The sequence below is a fragment of the Embiotoca jacksoni genome, unplaced genomic scaffold (assembly GCF_022577435.1).
Source record: "Embiotoca jacksoni isolate LCO1_2020_lvr unplaced genomic scaffold, fEmbJac1.0.p SCAF_8, whole genome shotgun sequence".
Taxonomy (NCBI): domain Eukaryota; kingdom Metazoa; phylum Chordata; class Actinopteri; family Embiotocidae; genus Embiotoca; species Embiotoca jacksoni.
Genome location: NW_027185436.1, coordinates 7,688,741 through 7,708,002, shown reverse-complemented (window position 1 = coordinate 7,708,002; position 19,262 = coordinate 7,688,741). Strand labels below are relative to the sequence as shown.

Genomic DNA, 19,262 nt, shown 5'->3' with positions numbered 1-19,262 from the left:
GGTTAAAATGGACAAGGACTGGGCATATTAGTACCATGTCCAGATTGGCATGTGAGCAAAAAGAAAAAGAAAAAAGAAAAAAAAAAAAAATACAAGTAATTAAAGAAAAAAGAGAGAGAAAGCAAATGGCAGAAAAAGACAGGAAAACAAAAAAATTAATGTTAAGAACAATTGTTGGTATTTTTCAAATGAATGGCTTTTTCTCCCTTTCACCCTCCTTCAAGTGAACTACGCCAACATGGTTCATGCATGATAAAGAGAAAACGGCTTCTATCACTGAACATATCAGTTGTTCTAGCAATACCATACACTACTACCATGAGGGGAGAGGTGGGGGGGTGGGGGGTGGGGGGCGATCGCACACATTCTAGCACATATCACAGGCAAACTAGTTTGTATTTTCCCTGTAACACCAGACAGTCTTTTTTTTTTTTTTTTTTTTTAAATCAACAGTGGGAGCAACTTAGATTGAAATGAAAGGAGCCGATACAACAACAGAGGCGATTCACTGTATATAGAAATCACATGTGCTTGTTCGATAGGCAATAAGGTTCTGGTAATAGGTAATACAAATGTCAGGTTGTATTCACTCCGATGGCAAGACTCAGGCACTGCGCCCTCGAGCCATGCTGCCCTCCCCCCCGCCCCGCCCCCCGCCGCCGCCTGATCACGATCATGCCATGAGCAAGGCCACAGAGAGGAGTTGCTGTTAGACACGGACCCGCTAAGCAGCTCTTTTGAGTCCTACTGTTCAGGAGAGAATCGCTACACTGGTCTCAGATCAGTGTCTAAGGGCAACTTCGGTCTACTCGGGATGAGTGGGGAAGGGTGTGGGGAGGGGTACCAGGTGCATTCTTGTCCCTCCTCTGTGAATGAGTGGATCATCAAGAGTCATAATATACGGTTCACATGCACAGACACAGTCCCTGTTTCTACTGCTCCACAATATTAACGACACAGCCCAAGCCTGCCAGACAGCATGCACATCTGAGGCCTCTGCTCTAGATTATAGAGCCCGACTACGACACTAACACAGATCACTGGAAGCCATGCCTGCAGTTAGCGGGTTCAGTCAACTCTGATGGCGTCTACTAACTGTAAATCCAAAACCATGTTAGACAAGAAAGAGGGATTTTTGGCCTTTTTACACAACTAGCTCTTTCTCTCGCCGCCCTGTCTGAACACACTGAATATTCTTACTGGTAGAGCTGTATTCTCCATCTCTGTGGGTTTATTTTTCACAAACATATTTCTCAAAAAGGCTTTTTGCTTGCTACACAACACTGTTACCTCTGTAAAATACTTATTCAGTACTGTACTCCATTACACACAAGCGTTCAGCTACAAGAGTTCACACCAAACAACCTCATGCTAATCATTTGATAATGTTCTGTACAGATGTGCTGAGGGCTTGGGCAGAGTGCAGCTTAAAGGATTTTTCACAGGCCTGCTCGGGGGGGAGGAGGACGGGGGGGGGGGGGGGGGGGGGGGGGGGTTTGGGGGGGGGAGTGGAGGAGGGGGTTTGGATATCGTGGCAGAGAAATGGCCTTAATACACCACATTGAGCTGGGGAGGTTGGAAGTTAGCGTGTCCTCTCACTTGGGTGGCTGTATGGAGAAATGCACACCGGGTACACAATCTGACAAGAGTCGTTGTGACGGCCTCAGCACATCTGTCCATACGCGTCGCTCCTACCTTTCACATCCACCAAAGTCCATTCAACCTTTCGCGCTTCAGTCCAGCCACCCATCTGTGCATCAACCCCCGTCCCTCGTTGTGTTGTAGGTGAGTGTGCTTTGTTGATCCCTCTGTCACAGCTTGTTCGCAAAGGCAGGCTCGTTGAGTGATGCAGAGGGGATAGAGGGGTGTTTGGCAGAGCTCCCCCCCCCACCCCGGAGGGAGGCAGATGGAGAATCGACGAGACCAGATCCGAAGCTGCAGGAGCCGACAGGAGCTTCAACTGTCAGGGTCAGCTGAGTCTCAATGTCCACTCTGCAGATGGGGCATTTCCTGCTGGTGGCCAGCCACTGGTCCACACACGCCTGGTGGAAGAGGTGCATGCAGGGTAATCTCTAAAGAAACAGAAGAGATGTGGTAAGGGTTAAAAACAAATACATATCACATTTAAAAGCTTTTATTAGAACAACATGCATCTTCAAAATGTCAGGTGGGGAGCTCATTTTTCAGCTTGGTGACGGTGAATTTTCTAGATGATCCTGAAGTCTTTAAGTGGTTTATTTTTTCTGAAAGAAATTCAGATTACTGAATTTAGAGATTCGTTATTTTCAGCGGAACTGATTTAACAAAAAAGTGTCAGACAATCTACAGCTTATTTAAGGCAAAAGGCTAATGAGTGGTTGTTGGTTAATACTAAGGGTCATGTGGAATTTCATCTTAATGAGCAGATTTCTAAAGTACCTCTTAACTTGTCTGCTTTAGAATTATTCACTAGACAGACAGAAAATCAGTCACAATGTATTTGGATAATTGAATTATTGTTTCAGACAAAAATACAAAATCTCTGGCTGCAGCCTACTCAATGAGAACCGACTGTTTATATTTGTCACATATCGAGTGAATATAATTTGAATATTCCATCTTTAACTCTGGAGGGCATTGATGATGGGCATTTTGCACAATTTTTTTTAAATGTCAGAGACAAAATTAATGCATGTAATTATGATTCAGTTTTGTACTTTCTTTGTTCCTAAAACTTGTAATGTCAGCATTAGATGCTTGTCTCTGTCATATTAAAGGTTGGTGGACTGTAAACATCTGGAACAAAGACAGACATAAGTCCAGAACTTTATCATTCTCTCTCTGACATGTTGCATTTTAGAAACATATGTTCAATAAACCAAACAGAACTTGGAAAAAAAAGAAGAAGTTTGAAACAGCTGGATGAAACACCTGTCATTACTCCAACTTCAAATATTCCAGTGCATGTGATCTCTGGGTCCTGTCATAGCCAGTGTCCAGACCGTGTCTACAATAGATCCAGTTGTCTGACTGTGGTTCACTATTTGACACCAGAATGCGTTCTCAAGTGACCTCTTCAGATCAAAATTTCATTCACTGCTAACATTTTATTTTATCTGTGGGGGAAAACTGTGAAATAAACTTTGTGCTTTATCAGAAGGATTTCTGTGTGTTTTAGGTGCATAAATGGTATTTAGAGCGGTCCACTTTAATCAAATCACCCAATAAGTATTTTAATTCCAAGTATGAGCAGAACCAAAGGCATGCTCTTTTCCAGTTGTCTTCTTTAACCTTAAACTGAACAAAACAAAGCCTGCGATGTCGTAAATGATGAAGAATTTCAATCATAAAGAATTCCATAAGCAACATAATGAAGCTGAGACTTTGTGTGCATAGTCAGTTTAAACATAACCGAACTCTTATCACCATATAAACGCTCCATCTTCTTCTTTTAAACGATTCCAGATGCACTCCGACCCCTGAAAACCTCAAGTTTTCACCTCTTTGCTGTCACTTTGCCAGTAAGACAGATCACAACAGCGGACACGCATCATAAGAGTCTGTGAAATGCTAATGTTGCCTTCGGGCAGAATTTTCAAGAGGAGGTGCTGGCAGAAATCCTGTGATAGGATTTTCAGACCTGATGCTTTGAACTTCAGCAGCAGAACCAATTTAGGGGTTAAAAACTGCCTGTTTATTAATTTTCAGGGAAAGCATTGTGAATATGAATACATTTGGAAATGTGCAGTCGTTCTCTGAGTCTAATCAGCAGGGAAAGACCTAAACCAGCATTACCCAAACAAACTTTAGAGGAAATTGAAGTTCACTGGATTGTAGAGGTTAGGTGTAAAAACAAAAATTAGATAAATGACTCGTGTTGCAAGATTTTTAAAGCCAATGTGAAACCTCAGCAGGCACAGCAGTGCTTTAAGATAAATGCCAAAGTCAGTGCATGTACATGTTTTTAGGAAGAGTAACACCAAGTACAGTTAATGCCGAGTCATAAACCAGACTAGGGGGACACATTTAGTCAGGAGATGAAAGTAATTACATTTGATCCTGAGGGAGACGTAAATCTCTCTAACGAATTTCATGGCAGCGCATCCAAATGTCAGGCGTTTCTCGAAACACACAAATGTCAACCTCGTTTTGTTGCTCGAGAAAAAGTTAGAAACCACCAAAGTCAAACTTCATCTATTCAACAGCTGCTGAGATATTTCAGGCTGAACTAAAGAGGCAGGCTGACTGAAAAACTGACCAACAAACCTACATTGTTATACTTTATAGTTTAGTGTATCACCTAGTAACAAGCAAAAATGTGAGCAAACACTTGTACCTGACATCTCTCCATCCTCCAGCATTGACAGACAAATGGTGCACTTTTCATCGGTGTCCAGCTCCTCATCATCCAGGACACATCTTCAGGTCCTGCGGTATTCTCTGCAGAGAAACCATACAGCAGCGAACAGGCTTTAATTATTAAAGGGTGTTGAGTTTATGCCATGGGTGTCTCAGTCAGCCCAGATTGGATAAAACAAAACAAAAAAATTCACCTTATCATACTTGGAAAGGAGTCAATTACTTCTCCTCACTCGAAATGCAGCCAATAATCTGACACTCTTTCCAGAGTATTTGGGTCATATTCGACGCAGACGTTTCTTTAAATTCATTTCACGCACACATATCGGCGAGACAGCTGGATGAGTCATCCTCACCTTGAACTGTGCACACTGCAGCCCCATCTCACTAATCTTCCAAAGGATATGAGTTTGACCTTTAAACTACTGTGAGAGTCGGGACCTTCTTTCCGTCGCTCTTGATCCTTTCGACCCGGCGCCCTGCCCTCGGTTCCATTCGTTCACATATCTCTCTCTCTCTACTTATTTCTTGCCCAATTTTTCAAAATGTACCAGACTCATCAAAAAGATCTTTAACCCAGGTAGCGAGGGGAAAAAAAAAAGTCTCCAGCTTACCTTTTTGTACTTGTGGGGAAAGTGAATCTCTCGATGGTGGTTTGGACCGCCCCACGGTTTACACTGCCCAGCCTGTCCTCCAGCTGCAGAAGCTCCTATGAAGGGAACCACATGCCTTTTATTCATTTTAGGTAACATTTTGAAGACAAATAATATAAACAAATAAAACATACACAATTAGAAGACTTAAAAGTGTGGAATATTTTTGATGTAATGAAATAAAATCAGTTCTTCAAGGAACGTTAAAGAGCCTCTGAGAAAACTACTGCATCGCATGCAAATGAAAACAAATGTCAAAAGATTAAAGCCGGATGGACAATTTGAACGGTCTGGAAGCAGAGGTAATCGAAATAAGAAAATCAGTTACACACTCAAGCCTGTCCAGAGCATTGGTCACAAAGAAAACAATGATAAATGAGTGTAGAGTGGTGGGTCTGCTGAGGAGAGGGAGGAAGAAGCGGTACAAACCTCGTAGCTCTCTCTAACTGCAGATGCGTGGCGGAGAGGGTTGAGGCTCTGCAGAGCAAGCAAGTGCAACTGAGGATATGGATAGTTTCTGATCTCGTGACAACCTAGGAGATGACAGATAAAAGAAGCTAGCGTCAGCTCTGCAGCAGAAACCAGCTAGAACAACAGGGACACAGGTCATCCTCAGTAGCTGGGTATCGAGATAAATCCGAGAAACCCGAGGAGAGGCGCTCGGAGTTCATCGAGATGGACATGATTGATTGTTCGGAGGCAGAGAGGGACTCACCACTTTTGTTGAGGCATTGTTTCTAGGGAAGTGGTGCATCCTAGGAGAGGTCAAGTAGTGCTGATAGTGCTGCGGCAGCGGGTGGATGTGATACTGGTGGGGGGCAGCCCAGCAGTCCACACTCAGATCCCTGGACGAAAGGCAAAGAAAATGAGTCAGTCAGTGGCACAGTTCAGTATATCACAAGGTTTCTGGAACATGGTGTTTTAATAACGGAGGGTTTAGGTGCTTTCTGCAGATGTTTGGAGGTAAATGGAAAGGTTGTGGATAGCCAAGCAAACTGGAAAAAGATGATCCGCTATATGAACTAGGAAAACAGCCAAAGAAAAAGTCAACAGTAATAGATAGCAAAGAGTCATAAATAAACAGTTGAAGTATTTAAATATAAATAAATACATGGTTTAGATATGTGGTAAAAAAAAAAAATTAGATTTCTCTGGCAAGACAGATTATTTATCTTTAAACTTAACGTGTCCTGGGGTCTGTTTGCCTCTTTGACTCTGCGTGCTGGATAATCAGAGATGCACTGCTCACAGTCTGTGCCCTCAGCCAGGTAGCGGGGCTGCTGCACCACAGGCTGAGAGGGACATGAAGAGAAGGCGCAAACTTCATGCCGGGGCGCAGTCTGTGGGGCTGGTGAGGAACTCGCTCTGGGGTGCGTCTACTAAAACACATAACCAAGCATTTGAAAACACCCCAGGAAAAAGGAGTTTGTACCACATATGGCCTTAAATTTCATGTCACTGCCAAAGCCCCAGCAATCGTCCTGCTTGAACCATGAGGACATGTCGTCTTCTTGTAGTGCGAGCCCGTGCGGGTACCTGGAGGGTGGCAGGATGTGTGGCTGCTGGCGCCTCGAGGATCTGCTGCTGGAGGAGGTATTGCTGGTGTAATGCTGAGTAGGAAAGGAGGGGCGGGGATGTCCTGGAAACTGGGGAGGCGGCAGGGGGTTGAGGGCGGGGGTGGAGTGGAGGGCCGTGCTGGTGGCCGGGAGGGGCCAGGTGGCGTTAATGCCCGACTGTGGCTGCCCTGGGTGGGGCATGGGAAGTCCATGGGCAGCTGGGCCTGAGGACCTAACTGGAAGTGCCGGCAAGAGGTAGCATGCTGCTGCTGCTGCTGCTGTTGCTGTTGCCGGTTGAAATGGGATCCTGTGGAGGATAAGGAGAAGTTGTCAAGCACCTGAAGGGAGAGATTAGCTGAATTAATTGTGGGTGAAATGTGGTGTCACTGTGTGTGTGTGTGTGATATAGCATGTCAATGAAGCCCTACCTCTTACCTAGGGTGACAAATACTTCTGTGGGGGAGGGAAAATGATGGTTACCACAAGTACCATGAAAATGAAACCCCATTTTTGTGCTGCACACAAAACGGCCGCGGTTCGTTTCTTTAACTGTATTTCCGACCCCTGGATCGACTCCTGGTCTTCTGATTCATAGACAAAGGATTTGGATCAGAACAGATGAACTCTACCAGTACACAGGTATGGTCTTCATTGCAGTTCAATTCTTGTAAATTCTGCAGCTGACAGCAGGTCAGTGCACTCAAGAGGTAAACCTTTGATACCTTCCTGTCTGTAAGAAATACATTAAATTGTGTCAGTGCCAAGTTTCGATCTATACAACTTTAAAGAAACTATTCTTCCTTTAAAAGAATGAAACCAAACGCTAGATTAAAATTGTATATCTGTGGCTCACAGAAAACCTACTGTGTCTTTGTGCCTTACACATCCAGTATAGCTCTACTATTCTTCTCCCATATGAACATTCAACAGTAGAGAGGAAATAGCTCGAATGCTTTTTTTTTTTTAACTCTCCGATCACAGCTAGTTGGCAACTGCAGTGAACAAGCTGCTGTCGAGACTCAACGGGGAGGAAAAGAAGGCGTAGCTTGAGCTGTGGTGAAATGTGTTTTTTTTTTTTTTTTTAATGCCGGCCTTAAGCTTAAAAAGACCTTTTGGATTATGTAAGGGGTGAGAAATTGCAATGGTAATTTAGCTTCGATTAGAATTTTTTTTTGGAGCAAAATCTTGGCTACGGGGGCCATAGTGGGCCTTGCAGCGGGGCAGACATTTTACAGAGGTTTAACAGTTTTATCAGGTTAAAATCATGCAGTTCTTATCGAAATCCCCACTTCAACAGCATAAAAGACGGACAACTTCTGATGTAAATGGCGGATTTTTTTTTTTTTTTTTTTTTTTTAAATCATGAGAAAATAGGCAAAGTCTACATTGCATTATACTGGGAGTACGCTTGAAAAACGCAGTACAATTTAAAAAAAAAAAAAAAAAAAAAAAAACAGCCGGGGAAAATTAGGCGACTTACAGGATAAATATTTCCAACTTAACAGTTTGTCAGCGTGATGAGCAGACAAGACATGACCTTGTTGCCCTGGGTCAAAGGCTCAAAGTCTAGACTGTAAGAAGACACTGCGTTTTCAAGCGTCTCAGTAGAGACGATCACCATGAATGACAGCAGATAGACTCATTCGGGCCCTGTGATGGAGGAAGCGTGGAAATCGTCTATCTTTGTCACAGCAGGAGAGGAGGTGGGGGTGGGGAGGCTAGGGAAGGTGGCGGAAGGGGGGGGTGGGGGGGGCAGGTAGGGACAAGGGAGAGGGAGGACAATAAATGGAAATCAGCAAGAAGCACACTGAAGGTTAGGAAAAACACTATATTCTTTATTGAAAAAATATTAGTATATGTGGAATTTGTTTTCTTTCTCGTTTGTTTGTAATAATAGTATAAATCCATGCAACAAAAATAAACAACATAGACTGAAGGCAAGGCCCACCATGCTCCATATAGGTTAAAAAAGAACAAAAGCGGCATCCAATGAGCAGACGTGTTGGCTACAGCACATGATTTCAGTACAGCAGGGGTACATCTTTACTACAGAAAGATTACATTGGATTTTCACTAGTCAATGTAGAAAAACATAAACAAAATTATGAATCATAAATGTGACCATGCATTGAAAGTACTATTACCAGAACAAAAGGTAAAGAGAGACCACAACCAAAACAATAAAGACGTTATTACTAATAGAGGATCTCTTTAGGCAGTGCAGGAAAATAGCATCCCTGTGAAATGGATAGCATTTTGGTCTTATGTTAGTGGTGGTAAATTGGGAAGTGATGAACCACCAGTGAGCATGTTTTCCTACTTAAATATTTAGGGTTTAATTTGCCCGTAGAGGGGCCAAGCAGCCCTGACAATTCAGTGTGATTCAAAGCTTGAATTTTGCAAAAGGGAACAAAAGGATTACACAAAAATGGAGACAGTTATGGCAGGTTGCTGTGCGCAGGGTGCAGTGTACCTTCAGTAACTTTCCAAGGTGATCACGTGATTTGCCGAATGTTGAATTTCAAAATACAAGTAGCATGCGGGTGCTTCCAATATGCATGCTTTCCGTCTTTTCGGTTTAACAATCAGAGGTACATTAATCATGTACATTGCACCTAGTGTGAAGAGAAGGAAGATGAGCCGAATTCTGGTGTTCAACGATGCGGTGCAGTATTTGAGATCATGCAAAATGTATCCACTTTACAGGAATTTACAGCATGTTTGTCTATCAAGACTGGATGGGAGGTACACAATGACATTCAACTGATCATCTAGAAAAGGAGCTAGAAAATGTTTACTCAGTGCTACAGCAATTTGACAGAAAAAAAGACAAAAAAAAGGTTGCTTTGTTCTAGGGTGTTAGCTATCTTTTTTTTTTTTTAGTCTGGCTTAACATGGAAAGTCTATGGCTGAATACATCTCGGGAGGGGGAGGGGAGGGGGGGTGTGTCTTTTTTTTTTTTTTTTTTTTTTTTTTTTTTTTAATACCAATGTCGTCTTCTGATGGAAAGAGGAAATGAGAAGGGATTCACAATACAGCTAAATGCAGAGAGAACAGGCAGAGCCACGCCACACCACACAGCAGCAGATGATCATTAGCTACACAATGGGGGGGGGGGACGACAAAGATCTGATAAATGCAGAATGTAGAGCCAGCCTCCATACTATGAAACAGGGAAATAAGAACAGAAATAAAAGCAAATGAAATCACTGATGCCACTGTTTGTGAAATTAATGTTACACTGTAGCTTGATCATGTTTAACTGTGACCGCATACTCGGCAAGCTTCAAACGAACAGCTGCTGAATTGACAATTGGCAAAATTAAAACCAAAAGAAAGAAAGAAAGAAAGACACCGATGTCTCGGAAGAGAAAATAATAATAATAATAATAATAATAATAAAAAACCCCGCGGTCTCGGACATCTATCGATTAGTGCTCCGGCCAATTGACGCGGATAATAATCAGTGAAATCGCGGTTGGTTTGAGGAGGAAAGAAAAGCAGATGATCTTCAAATGACATCACCGAGCAGATAAGATGACTGGCTGGACAGGCTACGTCTATTTTGCGGTATTTTTTTTTTTTTTTACACGACAGCCTTGTAAGGAGACAACAATGCATCGAGATGTTACCGAATTATATAAACAGACAACTAAAAAAAAAAAACAGTGTCCGACACGTTTGCTTTGTTTTCTTTCGTTGCAGACATGTGTTTGTGGACATTGTTTGGACCTCACGTCGCGGACAGCTGAAGCCCTTTTTTTTTTGTGAGACATGTTTCCGCTCCGGGAAATAGCCGGAGCCGACGAGCCAGTTAGCTTTATCTGAAGCGGAGGTTGTTGGGGTTTTTTTTTTTTGGTTTTGTTTATTTATTACCGAGTCAACTATCGGGCGGGTTGTATTATAATATCGACGACCACGAATGAAAGCGATCTCGGCGTTTGCGGGGCGGGTTTTTTTTTTCGCGGATAATTTCACCGTTCAAATTTTTTTTGGCTAAGCTCGAGCTAGCTTAGCCAACAGCTGCAGTGAATATTAAGATAAAAAACAGGGCACATGTTTTTTTTTTTTGGGGGGGGGGGAGGACCGATGCGGATATTAATACCGTACCTCTGTTTCTTACTGAGCCGAATACGGGAAGAACCAGGTATCCGACATGCACTAACACCATCCTGGGATCCGTGTGTTATGATTCCCGCCGGGTTGTTCGGAGAGATCGGGTCGGAGCAGCCCATGACGGATCTACATTCAGGCGGCTGGTTGCTGCTGCTGTCTCGGTACAACCACAGACGTCTGACTCGCCCGGTGTTCGTTCACGAAAAGCAGACGTGTCATTTGTTGTCCGGAGCAAAAGAGGGCGATGTTGCGTCGCTGCTGCAAATTACCGGAGACGTGCGTGTGTGTGTGTGTGTGTGTGTCGGTGTGTGTGTACCGGAGACGTGCGTGTGTGTGTGTGTGTGTGTGTGTGCGTGTGTGTGTAAGGTTAACCTACCGGGCCTTCTTGTCAAGGAATGATTTTAACACAAGGGCTGCTGGTTTTTAATGTTTAACAATAAAGTCTAACATCGTGTGTGTATATATATATATATTTAAAAAAAAAAAAAAAAAGAATCGGTCGTCCTGAATTTAAGTAATATTCATCATACTTAAAGGAGCACTCCGGTGATTTATTTCACGTCCATAGGGTTAGTTTAAAAATTAAATTAAAAAAAATAAAAAAAACAATGGTCAAAATCAAGGCAGCAGAGGCTGAAATATTCAGACTTTTATCGGGGTCACACTATGTAACATACCGAAAGCAGAATCCAACATTTCGCAAGATGCAACTCAATAGCTTTTTTTTTTTTTCCCACTATGATGAATTAATAACGCTAGGCCGAAGAGTTATATAGATATATACTGTACTGTATATACTGTGCATTTTATATTTATATTTTATAGTTTTTTACTGCTATTTTATTGCTTTTCTATTATTCTATTATTATCTTATTGCTTCCTGTATGCTGCTGTAGCGAAAAATTTTCCCCTCGGGGATTAATAAAGTAACTACCTAACCTAACCTAAGAGTTGCTGTGTAGTTAGTTGCCCCAACAATAGAGTAACATTTGCTGTTGCTTCATTTATTTCCCGATATGTCCGAAAAAAAAAAAAGATCCTGTAAAATATTTCACTGGTAATTTGCTGTAGGCGGAGGACACTGAGTGAGGCCAGCCAGGAGACTGAAAGGACTGTTGAAGGGTCACAAATAAAGTTTTCATTATATCTAGCGTGTTTTATGGCAGGCAGAGTGGACATAGCCTATATTTACTTGCGAGGGCGTCTTTGGATCATTTAGCCTATAAATTAGGCCTGATTTAACTTTGGTGGTTTCCTAATAGTTTGGTTTTGTACCGCTATTACAATTAATTATATGGGAAAGGTTGTTGTTTTCCGCCAAATGTTCCCGGATGTATCAATCTGATGACGCATGGGCCGAGTAAAAAACTCCCTTTGGCAATGCCCCCAAATTATCAGCCAAATTATACATTGTTTGAAAGGACAAAGTCTCAGAATTCAAACCCTTTTTAAGATAGGCCTACAACTACAATCGAGTGCATTTACACCAAAATGGTATTTTCTCTACCATTTTTGTCATCATTAGAAAATAAGTAAGGCAGCAGTAGTAAAAGATTACAGTGGCACTTTCACAGAGCAAAGTAACACTGTTTCAGAATAAAATAGCATAATAACAGTAAATAACTACAGGAGTACATACTTGTTAAATCGTGCGCTGCATGCACACGATAGTTTGTACTATAGAACTCAGAGGAACAAAATGCATCCAAGCTTTTAGTCTTTTTAGGAAGCATTATTTTGGGGTTTAAATGTCACTATGGAGCAAAAAATGCACACTTCGAAGGTATCAGGAGTTTGTGACATCCACCATATCTCAGACTTGGTGAAAAGAACTTGAAATGTCGTCAAATACCCTGCTGGCAGTTACACTAATTTAAAATAGGATATTTGAACTAAAACAATTAATTCAGCTTGGAGCTAGGACTAACTATACCTGTCCATGTTGCCCATACTGTAACCTGTTTGTTGCTGTTCATTTGTGTGTTGTCTCAAATAAAAGTGTCTGCCCAATGAAAACATTTGAATGTATAATATTTAAAGATATACGTGTCCCATTCAAATAGCTTCCATAATCCATGTGACTATCGGAAAATGTTTTCTTCCTTCATCAAAGAATTGCAGACTTCAGGTCTTGTTTTTTTCCATGAAAAAGTAACTTTGTACCGTACTGTACATGCTAGAAGAACATATATTGCCTCAGACACAACCGGATCACAAACATGATGCATTACATGACAAAGCTTAATCTTGATATTAGTTCATTTTATAAATCTCTTTACTGCTGCATTTGTTTTTTGTATGTTTAAAAAGGAGTTAACATTGTTAATACAGTATACGAGGATTGTTCATTCTATTACTCTAATCTGCTATATTGTTTTCATAATTTACACAAATCTAAAGACAAAGAAAAAATATACTATGAATTAAGTAATATTAAGTAATTTGAGGAATTTATGTCAACGCTATTGAATCCTCAGATTAAAATCTGTCTTTACCATTTTTATTTTATTCAGGCTTGTTTTTTTTTCTACTTCTTAATTACTCTTTGAATGATTGCCATGCACTATTTTATCTTTGTTTATATACACTCACTGGCCACTTTATCAGGCACACCAGACCAATACGACATCCCTGCCCTGATTTCAACTTTTACAAAGCTCTTGAATTTTCAGCTGTTTGCTGTTGTACTTTACAATATAACTATTGTCTCGGTGTTTGTAATATTTTTGTCCATCCACGTGTACGCAATTATACTGTGAAATAAAGACAAGTTTTGTCCAAAATAATATTTTTGAATGGAAACACTGCGGTCAGTATTATCCCCGCGACGACAGGGGGCAGAGCTGAGTATTACAGCAGGGTTCTTTTTTTTTTCTCACAGATAGAAGAAGAGTCCGTTCTGCCATTACGTTCACTTACAGGCAGGTCGGAACCGCTAGTGGTGGAGGACAGGTCATCAGCAACCCGAGAAAATGCTATCCGTTAGAGTTGCAGCAGCTTTGGCCAGAAGCCTGCCCAGGAGGGCTGGTTTTGTAAGTATTCAAAGGAAAAGCGCCTTCAGTCCCGGTGCGGATGATGCTGCAAAGTTTATTTAATATCGGCTCGAAAAGCGTGAAGGGTAACGTTAACGCCGCAGGCCGCTGGCTCACCAGCCCGTCACCGGGAGGGTCGTGAATGCGTCTTCTGCGCGTTACTAATCCAACCCCCCCCCCCTGTTGGGTGAATCTGTTGAAATCGATTGATTAAACGTGTTTTGTCGAAGTTGCCCTTGTGGAAAACGACGGTCCGCCCCGGCCGGCAGCGCTAAAGTTAGCACGCGAGCTAACGGGCCGTTCAACCAACCACGCTCTGAAGGTCAGGAAGCCCGACGGCTGCACGTCGTCTGAGCTTTCAACGCGTGCACCCCTTAAATCGTCGCTGCGATACCTGTTTTGAACTTCAGTTTGTAATGAATGTGTAATTAAATCCTCCTGTCGTTGAATCCAGGTGTCCAAGACTTTGCCGGTCGCCTGCATTGGGGTCAACCGTCTCCACACACACAGACCATGGCTGCAGAAGACAGGTGAGACGGTCAAAAACAGCACGACAGACACTTTGACCTTTTTTGTTTGTTTGTTTGTTTGTTTTTTCTTTCTTGTGGGTCATCTCGCAAAGGCGACCGATGAAGGTCATTGATCTTATGTTTCCAAAGGTTGACTGGTGTCTGTGAAGATACATCACAGTATTAAACCCCTATAATATTGGGTGTGATTTAGTTTTATATTAGGATCACACTTTTCTTAGTTTGACTTTGACTCTTTTTTTTTTTTTTTTTTTTTTTTTATGTTGGAGGAATTAGAGACACGGTGTTCTGCCTCATTTTTTAAATAAACACCAATAGATGAAGTGGGTTTTTTTTTCCTTTTCGTTATTCAAGCCTCTGCAATGTCTCCTCTTTACCAGGCACAGCCGAAGTGTCTTCAATCCTGGAGGAGAAAATCTTGGGCGCTGACACCTCTGCGGACCTGGAAGAGACAGGACGCGTGCTGTCCATTGGTGACGGTATTGCCAGAGTGTATGGGCTGAGGAACGTCCAGGCAGAAGAGATGGTGGAATTCTCTTCTGGTCTCAAGGTTTGTCTGAAAGAACATTTTAAAGTGCGGGAGATTTCTGTCCAGGGTTATGATGAAACACTGATTTAACACTACAATAAAGACAAACTTATCATGATTGTAGAGATTTATTTTACTTGCAGTGAACTCGGGATTTTCTTCTTCAATTTAGCTTTATTTATACCATGCCTGTGCCCCCCCCCCCCCCCCCCCAAAAAAAATATAAGATATTAATCAATCTTCTAACAAGCAATCATTTTTGTTGTCCAGGGCATGTCTCTGAATTTGGAGCCTGACAACGTTGGTGTTGTAGTGTTCGGTAATGACAAGCTGATCAAGGAGGGTGACATCGTGAAGAGAACTGGTGCCATTGTGGACGTTCCTGTGGGTGTGGAGCTGCTCGGCCGTGTGGTGGACGCTCTGGGAAACGCCATCGATGGAAAGGTTATTAGAAACATTGTCATTTCTGTAGTTACGATCAGTAAGCTTGGATTAAACTAAGATTTGTTCTTTAAAATACAAGTCATGCCTTGGAGCCATTAAATTAGTTCTAGCTCTTGTTTATCACCATATTAATTAACTTTGGAATTTGTATCTATCCATTTGTTCCAAACCAGAGTTTATGTTAATCGACATAAGAATAGTTCACAATATCAGCACAAATCACAGTGTGCCCTGTCTCCAAATAGTAAGTATAAAGTTGTGTCATGGAGAAGAAGCTTGAGAATGACCAAATCTCGCACTTCTATCTCATGGACCTGTCAGGTCAACACTGAATAGCTGTTATGTGAATATTTATCAACTAAAACATGACTATCTTTTTTGAAAAATAAAATAAATCAAAATTGCATGATATAGTTGTTTACATTAAATTGAATAATTTGTTGACCCTTTAATACTTTTCAACATCTTAATGTGACCGTCAATCTTACCAATGCATATTCCCTGTCTTAGGGTCCCCTGGGCTCCAGCATCCGTAGGCGTGTGGGTCTGAAGGCCCCTGGTATCATCCCCCGTATCTCCGTGAGGGAGCCCATGCAGACTGGAATCAAAGCTGTGGACAGTCTGGTGCCCATTGGCCGAGGCCAGCGTGAGCTGATCATTGGTGACAGGCAGACCGGGTAGTTATTCTAACTCAGATTTAACATTTTTTTTTTTTTTTTTTAAAGTGGTTCAGGCATGCTGTCGTTAATCAAGAGAAGTCGTTGCTTTGGGGGTCACATTTTTTAAGTTATATTCTTGCATTTCACTGCAGCAAAACTGCCATTGCCATCGACACAATCATCAACCAGAAGCGCTTCAACGAAGGAACTGATGAGAAGAAGAAGCTGTACTGCATCTACGTCGCCATCGGTCAGAAGAGGTCTACCGTGGCTCAGCTGGTGAAGAGGCTGACTGATGCCGATGCCATGAAGTACACCATCGTGGTCTCTGCCACCGCCTCCGACGCTGCGCCTCTGCAGTACCTGGCCCCGTACTCTGGCTGCTCCATGGGAGAGTACTTCAGAGACAACGGCAAGCACGCCCTCATCATTTATGACGATCTGTCAAAGCAGGTGAGAGCTTCAGATCACTATTGAAATTAAAACAAACAGGAGTGCTGCACTCGTATGGCATCCTTGGTAAATTGTATGTTCTCTCTCCCGTCAGGCTGTTGCCTACCGTCAGATGTCCCTGCTGCTGCGTCGTCCTCCCGGTCGCGAGGCCTACCCCGGTGATGTGTTCTACCTGCACTCCCGTCTGCTGGAGAGAGCTGCCAAGATGAACGACAACTTTGGCGGTGGCTCCCTCACTGCCCTGCCCGTCATCGAGACTCAGGCCGGCGACGTGTCTGCCTACATCCCCACCAACGTCATCTCCATCACAGACGGACAGGTTTGTCTCACAGTTGTCCTCAGCTGTTGTTGGATGTGATCTGCGCATATTTTACATGAAACTCTTACATGGAGTCTCTCCATCTGTCTGCTGCAGATCTTCTTGGAGACTGAGCTGTTCTACAAGGGTATCCGCCCAGCCATCAATGTGGGTCTGTCTGTGTCCAGAGTCGGCTCTGCTGCTCAGACCAAAGCCATGAAGCAGGTAACATTCAGCTCTGAGATTTTTTTTTTTTTACTTTACTTTTTTTTCTGCTTTTAATTTGGCTTTATAACATTTTATTTATCTGTAATTTTTTTTTTTTTTTTTTTGTACCTCCATAGGTTGCCGGTACCATGAAGCTGGAGCTGGCTCAGTACCGTGAGGTCGCTGCCTTTGCCCAGTTCGGTTCTGACCTGGATGCTGCCACCCAGCAGCTCCTGAACAGGGGTGTCAGGCTCACTGAGCTGCTGAAGCAGGGACAATACTGTATGTCAACTTCTGTTTTAAAAAAAATATATATTTCTGTTTCTCCAGAAGTTGAATAGAAACGCAAAGCTGGTTCTGTATGTCCTGAATTACATTCAAACTGTCTCTCACTTGTCCTCCAGGTCCCATGGCCATTGAGGAGCAGGTAACAGTCATCTACGCTGGTGTCAGAGGTCACCTGGACAAGATGGAGCCCAGCAAGATCACAAAGTTCGAGAAGGCTTTCCTGCAGCACGTCCTCAGCCAGCACCAGGATCTGCTCTCCGCAATCAGGTAAGAAAGTTTTAATGTTTGAACTAGTTAACATCAGGTTTAAAAGGCTCAATTTGACCTGACCTGCTTTCTGTTTCAGGGCTGATGGCCAGATCTCAGAGGCATCAGATGCTAAACTGAAGCAGATTGTCCTGACCTTCCTGTCCAGTTTTGAGTAATGGATAGCACTTGTGTTCATCTTCAGTGAGCTTCCTGTCTGTGTCCCCATTACGCTTATATATGTGAACACACTGAAGGTCAAAACCTCCATGTACAGATTTCTCCAAATAAAATTTTACAACCCTGCTGTGCTGTAAAACTCTTCTGATTGTGCGCTCGACTACAGGGAGTTCAGTGTTTGGGTTGGTTCGCTCTGAGCATAATTCACCAGTGACAGAAGAGTTTTAACCTACATGAGAACAAAAACAATACTTTGAACACACCACATGTTTTTTTTTTTCAAGTATTTCAGTGTACCAATATCTTAAGATGTGACATTGCATATACTACATTCATGAACTCTGCTGTTTACTGTAATTAGTTGTTCATAGGAGCATTATATTTAATGGGGCAGATGAAAAGGCAAACAACAAACATCTGTTGCTCTTCAATGGTTTCAAAGTATGTAAAAAGTAATGTGGAAGCCCAGTTTCTCAACTGTGGGTGAAATTGGATGAAATGTTTGATACTACAGTAATAAACTCGGTGACACCGTCACGACTCAAATCCAATTTGTCCTGTCTTATGTCTGCTGATCAGTGAGAATATTCATAATGTTTTGATTGTCCTCAATATTACATTCCATAACTAATGTGCCTTTTACATTTGAGAAAGAATATGAGCTCTGATGGTGTGTAGGGATTCATTTGATCACTTCCATTAGCAATTATTCATAATTTTGTAAAGTAAAAGATGCTCATCAGATTTTCTTCAAGGTGAAAGTCAATGTCTTCCAAATGGCTTATTTTGTTCTGAACCAAAAGATGTTACAAAAATAGAAAAGCTACCAAATTGGAAATGGAAAAGATTCAGAAGTTTTGAAACTAAAACTAAAAAAGACAAAGGTTAATCAATCACCAAGAAAGTTTCTGGTTATTTCTGTCCTAATCACCTCATCTTGTTCTTTACTTATATAAATGTTCATTTGCATGCAGAGTGGGGACGTGAGATCCGATCGCAGGTGGTCACTTGAGGCGCATTAAGAGATTCATGTTGGTGCCAGGTGGGAACACACAGCTTAAAGCTGGCTACTTGTGATCCAATCACGCAGGGCGGCTCAGGACAGACTGATAATTCCAGGTGAAAACAGCCTCATTGTTTCAGCACCAATTTTACACTTGAAAAGGGTTCTGTAGTTTAGGGACCATTTTGTGCAGGGTCAGTATCATTCATGTCCAATAGGTGGCCATAAATACTTTAAAGTAGACTGAGCTCCTGAGGCTCAGTGAAGTGTTTTTTTAATCAGTTATTTTGTCAAACAATGTTATTACTTTTTTTTCAACTTTTATTTATGCTATGTGAGCAGGAGATTTATAAGCCATTCTCTCTCTGTCTTTACTCTTTATTTGCAATTTTACTGCTTTTATTCTGTCTTATTAATCAAATTATTTACATTTTATGAGGAAGGAAAAGAAAAAAGCAAACATTTTCAATTTACGCAATTACAGACACAAATACACCCTAAATATATTACATAATTGATTTTTTTTTTTACATGAATATTGTTCCTTTTTTTTTCTATAATATTATTATCAATTCTGTCGCCAATAAGACAAGGAAACTTGACATTTTGTCAAAGTTCTCATCAACATAAACAATGGCTGCTAATGTGCACAATAACAACATTTCTACTGCCTCATTACTCCACCACATTCCTCATCCAAGAGGGACGAGATTCAGAGCTCTTATCCGCC

At 42.0% G+C, this 19,262-nt stretch overlaps 2 protein-coding genes across 2 annotated transcripts; one reads left to right on the top strand and one right to left on the bottom strand.

Moving 5' to 3' along the window:
- Window positions 1–1,548: 1,548 nt before the first annotated feature.
- Window positions 1,549–10,949, bottom strand: ark2cb (arkadia (RNF111) C-terminal like ring finger ubiquitin ligase 2Cb). The gene is given in 15 exon segments (XM_069138515.1): window positions 1,549–1,607; window positions 1,892–2,072; window positions 4,308–4,394; window positions 4,396–4,419; window positions 4,953–4,975; window positions 4,978–5,047; window positions 5,421–5,524; window positions 5,703–5,837; window positions 6,241–6,291; window positions 6,294–6,370; window positions 6,528–6,556; window positions 6,558–6,712; window positions 6,715–6,747; window positions 6,750–6,854; window positions 10,658–10,949. Coding segments are annotated over 15 exon segments (1,194 nt in total). The 5' UTR covers window positions 10,719–10,949.
- A 2,613-nt stretch (window positions 10,950–13,562) lies between these two features.
- Window positions 13,563–18,075, top strand: LOC138215960 (ATP synthase subunit alpha, mitochondrial-like). Its single transcript, XM_069178492.1, has 11 exons — window positions 13,563–13,695; window positions 14,150–14,225; window positions 14,606–14,775; window positions 15,025–15,198; window positions 15,709–15,875; window positions 16,010–16,310; window positions 16,405–16,629; window positions 16,726–16,833; window positions 16,953–17,097; window positions 17,220–17,370; window positions 17,450–18,075. Exons 1-11 carry the CDS (start codon window positions 13,636–13,638, stop codon window positions 17,526–17,528), a joined length of 1,656 nt encoding a protein of 551 aa, XP_069034593.1. The 5' UTR covers window positions 13,563–13,635; the 3' UTR covers window positions 17,529–18,075.
- The last annotated feature ends 1,187 nt before the right edge of the window (window positions 18,076–19,262 follow it).

What these genes read in the sequence shown, in the direction of transcription:
- LOC138215960 (XM_069178492.1), top strand. Translation starts at nt 13,636, where the DNA reads ATGCTATCCGTTAGAGTTGCAGCAGCTTTGGCCAGAAGCCTGCCCAGG. An exon ending in ACCATGGCTGCAGAAGACAG is followed by an intron (nt 14,226 to 14,605) that starts GTGAGACGGTCA and finishes CCTCTTTACCAG; the next exon opens with GCACAGCCGAAGTGTCTTCA. An exon ending in GAAACGCCATCGATGGAAAG is followed by an intron (nt 15,199 to 15,708) that starts GTTATTAGAAAC and finishes TCCCTGTCTTAG; the next exon opens with GGTCCCCTGGGCTCCAGCAT.